The sequence below is a fragment of the Jatropha curcas genome, chromosome 10, assembly GCF_041381405.1.
Source record: "Jatropha curcas cultivar XTBG-Jc1 chromosome 10, XTBG_Jcur_1.0, whole genome shotgun sequence".
Classification (NCBI taxonomy): domain Eukaryota; kingdom Viridiplantae; phylum Streptophyta; class Magnoliopsida; order Malpighiales; family Euphorbiaceae; genus Jatropha; species Jatropha curcas.
In genome coordinates, this window is record NC_143160.1 from 19,680,030 (window position 1) to 19,685,007 (window position 4,978).

The 4,978-nt window shown below is 34.3% G+C and overlaps 1 protein-coding gene across 2 annotated transcripts; it reads left to right on the forward strand.

The window, feature by feature from the left end:
• Positions 1-2,505: 2,505 nt before the first annotated feature.
• LOC149493227 (small ribosomal subunit protein uS2-like) lies at positions 2,506-4,473 on the forward strand. 2 transcript variants are annotated; one of them, XM_089715657.1, is made up of 5 exons: positions 2,506-2,803; positions 3,045-3,307; positions 3,400-3,597; positions 3,746-3,962; positions 4,181-4,473. In XM_089715657.1, exons 1-5 carry the CDS (start codon positions 2,653-2,655, stop codon positions 4,264-4,266), a joined length of 915 nt encoding a protein of 304 aa, XP_089571783.1. In that variant the 5' UTR covers positions 2,506-2,652; the 3' UTR covers positions 4,267-4,473. The 2 variants fall into 2 exon arrangements, with proteins under 2 accessions (XP_089571783.1, XP_089571782.1); XM_089715656.1 differs by having other exon boundaries at positions 2,521-2,803; positions 4,187-4,473.
• Positions 4,474-4,978: the final 505 nt, after the last annotated feature.

Consider the following 4,978-nt stretch of genomic DNA (forward strand, 5'->3'; position numbering starts at 1 on the left):
AAGAGGCTGCCTGTTGATGAAGTTTACATGATTCTATACTTAGGCAAATTTAGGAAGATGTTATTTTATTATGAGCTTAAGTATGGGTTGTGTAGGGCCTCTGGCCCATTTGTCCTGTTTTGTTTAAATTCTTTAGTGGACTTAATTAATTAGTGTAAGGCTGGTTGAGTTTATTTTCCAGAGTTGGGCCAGCCCAAGATTAGTTAATGTTTAAAGTCAGGCTTTGTTTTAATTAGTTAGCTTAGGCTTGTATTTAATTAAGCCCATTTGGGCCACATTAGGTTTAGGCCTGGACTAGCTTAAGTTGATAGCTAAATCAGGTTTAGCCTAGGTTATATATATTATATTGTAAGAGCTGCACGGCAGCCAACATTGAATTAATCAAAACTTTACGTTTTTCTTTGTTCTTCAAGAACAGACCGTGTTCTTCATCTTTGCATGAATAGAACCATATTTTCCTTAGTAATTAGGCTTGTGAGTTTTACAAGATTAATTGTGCCAAGAATTTCAGAGTTGTTTTCAAAAGTACTTGAAGGTAAGTTTCTGATTCTTGTTCTAAATTCCTTGTTTTTCTCTCTTCAAGAGTACTTGGGGTTAAAGGAATTGACGGGTACTTCCGTGATTGCATGCTTTCTGCTAAATTTTCCTTGTTGATTTGCAAGAGTACTTGTTAATTAGCTAGGATCGTATTAGAAGCAAACCTTAAAGACGTCATAATAATTTTACCAAACTATAAGATGAAATGATTAATTTTGTCAAACCTCATGGTCTAAATAATTATTTTTTCAAAATTAAATGATATAGTTGCGGTCATTCTAAGAATACCTCAATTTCTTTGCCAAAATTGCAATAAGCAAATTAATTGACTCATTCCATATAAAATTTTCAGTTTATATAGCATCGATGAACAGTTTAAATCGAGATTTCATCATATTTTTCATAGGAACACTAATATCAAAAACCCTAACTATTGTCTTATCGTGAAATATTCGATAAAAAGAGATTACAAAAATTGAAAAAGAGATGAAATACTTGATGTGTTGGACTCTTCAAAAGATGATTGTAGTATTGGACGAAGAAGAAGATGCAAAAGGAATGTCGGTGATAGAAAGAAAAGAGGCAACTGAATGTGATAATTGATGAGTGATATTATGGATAGTAATTAAAAAGTAAAAAAAAAAATTTAAATTTGTGATAAAGAGAAGAATAAATGATTAAATGGATAATAAATGATTGAAAGTGATTAATAAAATCAGAAAGTTTGTGAAAATGGAAAAAAAAGGTAATGTTGAGATAAAAGGGTGCCAACTCAGCTTTATATATATATATATATATATTCTAAAACAAAAAAAAAAAATATTGGGAAAAAAATTTTTGAGATGCTGAGGTTTTTCCTAATTAACTGCTTTGTTCTTGCATTTTGAAGAACTCATCCTTGAGTTTTGCCTCTGTCAAATATTGTGGTTCATTTGTCCAAAAATAGCCCCTTTTACCATTAAATCATAATGAAAGACTAAAATGCCATTCTGTATTAAAACGAAAATGCTTTGCATTAGTAAGCATTATTGAATTCAAAAGGGACAAAAAACCATTTGACTTTCATTCTTTCTCTCTCTTCACTTCATGGCAAAAACTATTGTTTTTTTTTTCCCTTCAATATTGATTCCCATTGAACAATGATTTCGATTTTGAACGAGCTTAGAGGTTGGGGAAGGCAGAAGAATTGAGCTTAGAGGCTAAGGAAGGCGGAAGGATCATTGTTGAAGATTTAATACGGTAAATTTTCCTCCTTTTCTTTTTCATCGTCTGTGCATGTTGAGTCTTTGTGTTTTCCATATTTGGTCTGAGTTTATGTTGGTAGAGTGAAAATTATCAAAAATTTATGTACTTTGTTAATTAGAGACTTGCTAATTAGAATTCTTTTTTTTTTTTTTTAAGTATTGGAGAATGAGATATTCGAATCCGAATTTATTGCTGGTCGTATATGCACTTACCATTAGGTTATGCTTTAGTGTGCACTTGCTAATTAGATTTGCTTTTATACCTTACAGATTAGGATTCAACTTTTGGGGCATATATTATAAATAATAATTTTTTTCTTATCCATAAACATAGCACTTTGTATTTCACCAAATTAAGGATTTTTAGGTAACTTTAATATCGTGCATAAAAATCAATTTTTGATTTTTGATTTTTAAAATACGATTCAAATTATAGCAATTTTTTTAATACATTACAAATTTGTAACTGTCGACATATTGTTTTATAAAATTTTTGGTTTCAAAATCTTGATTTTCCATAAAAAAAACAAAAATTATAAATTTATCAAGCACTCAATTCAATGTTCTTAGCAGAGTTATTAAATTTATTTTAAATTTATTTAATTTTTCATTTTCGTTGTACAATCTGATATATATGGTTGTGGGCTGGGCTCATGTTGGAAGATTAGGCACATTAGTGCAACAAAGGGTAACTTGGTCTTCTAATCCCAATTTCGTTCTAGGGTTTCAGTTCCTCGTCTCGCGGTCTCCCTTTATAAGCTTTACTCAAAAGTTTCTGACTCTACGCCCTCATTTCCGTTCTTGCTATTTTCACAGAAGAAAAAGCCCTAGGGTTTTCCTCAAGCACTCTCATTCTACCGAGGGTACAGCCATGGCGACCACCACAGCAGCACCAGCTCCACCACGGCAACTCTCCCAAAAGGAGGCCGACATTCAGATGATGTTGGCGGCTGAGGTTCACCTTGGCACCAAGAACTGCGATTTCCAGATGGAGCGGTACGTTTTCAAGCGCCGCAACGACGGTAAGTATATGCTTTGTTATGGGTTTCAAGTGTAATGTCCTAATTTTTTAAAAACAAACTAATTGTCACCGTAAGGAAGAAGCCATTTTCATTTGATCAGAAACTTAGTGTTTGCTTAGGAGATTGATTTTGATGTTTAAAATGCTTGTAGGAGATTGATTTTGTAGTATAGAACTTATTTAATCTGTTAAAAGTTTAAATTGCACATGGTTTGAGTAATGAAATAAATAATGTTGTTTAGGAATTTACATTATCAACCTTGGTAAGACCTGGGAGAAGCTTCAGTTGGCTGCGAGGGTTATTGTGGCTATTGAAAATCCTCAGGACATCATTGTCCAATCTGCAAGGCCATATGGGCAGAGAGCTGTCCTGAAGTTTGCTCAATATACAGGTGCCCATGCCATTGCAGGAAGACATACTCCTGGTACATTTACTAACCAGCTGCAAACTTCTTTTAACGAGCCTCGCCTCCTTATCCTTACTGACCCTAGGACTGATCACCAGGTGAATTTTGTTGTTGTTTGTTTTATGTTGATTTATTGCATTTGTATGTGGTTCGATAGTGTCTTGACATGAATTAACGAATAATCTTGCAGCCAATTAAGGAAGCAGCCCTTGGTAACATCCCAACTATTGCTTTCTGCGACACTGATTCGCCAATGCGCTATGTGGATATTGGTATTCCTGCCAATAACAAGGGGAAGCACAGCATTGGATGCCTCTTTTGGCTCCTTGCTAGGATGGTTCTTCAGATGCGAGGCACTATTCTTCCTGGTCACAAGTGGGAGGTCATGGTAAATTTCTTCACATTTTCTGCCTGCCCTTATTTTATTTTCCACTTTCACTACAGTTGAGGTGTATCCAAATCTAATTAAGCATTCAACATATGAATGGATCTTTATTATCCACTTTTCATCAATGTTCATATTTCCTGTTATGCAGGTGGACTTATTTTTCTACAGGGAACCTGAGGAAACTAAGCAACAGGAAGAGGAGGACGTTGTTGCTCCCATTGAATATGGCCTTCCTGGTGCTGATTATACGATTGGTGGTGGTGCTGATAACTGGAATACCCCTGGTGCTGATGCTGGATGGTCCAATGATGCAACTCAAGCGCCAATTCCAGCTATTCCTGCAGCCAACTGGAGTGCAGAGCAAGGTAACCATGTTGTTTATTTCATTTATCAACTATTTACCTTGATATGCATTTTTTTTTCATCGTGCAATTTCCTTTATGTTTTAACTTGTTTTGATACTTTATTAACTGTCATGGATACCATTTTCATTTCCACTGGTTTATTGCTTCTGACTAGCATAACAAATGCAACAACTGGTTTTTCACAATTTTATCGCTTGATTATGGTTTTTACTGTTTAGCTCCAGCTGGGGACTGGGATGCTGCACCACCCCCACCTCAAATTGCAACTGCTGCTGTTGGAGATGCTGGTGGTAACTGGGAGTAAGGTTTTTTAATTTTACGCTATGTATTGGACATTTACTATAAACATGAGTTAGTTTTGAAGGATTATCAACATTTGTTGCGTGATGAAACTTGTTTTTCTCTTTTGGTTTTATGTTTTTTGGGGGCATAGCTTTAGTTGAAGACCTCAATTTTGAGAGATGTGAATTCATGTTGGTAATCTTTTATTTAAAGCTATATTTGTCATTTAGATGATTTGTTCCATAACTTGCTAAACAGTAATGCTGAGCGAAGTTGTCGATTTTGATAACTTTCTAGAAAGTAATTCTGTTTGTTCCGGTTGGAATAGGAATGGCTTGGAAATCTCCTTTTGGTCATCAATTTAATTCTGGTCGATATATATATTATGAATTGAATCTAAGAACAGTGAATTGATATTGAAAGCTTGTTCTGTCATATGATGCTGCAGTGGCATGGCGATAGAAATTGACATTGGTTTTGTTATATCATATTGAACTCATAATGAGTAAATGAAGTTGAGCATCAGTTTTGTTATATCATGTTGTTTATAGTGAGACAATATGTTCCAAATCTAACCAAAGTTTCTTCTTTCGTAAAAGAGATGGTTAGTTAACAAATTAACAAATTCAAGGCCGATATAAAGTGAATGGTCAGTTATAATCCATAAAAAAAACTAGAAAATGATAAAATTCCGTATATCTATTTAATAGGTGGGGTCGAGGATAGGCTGAGCA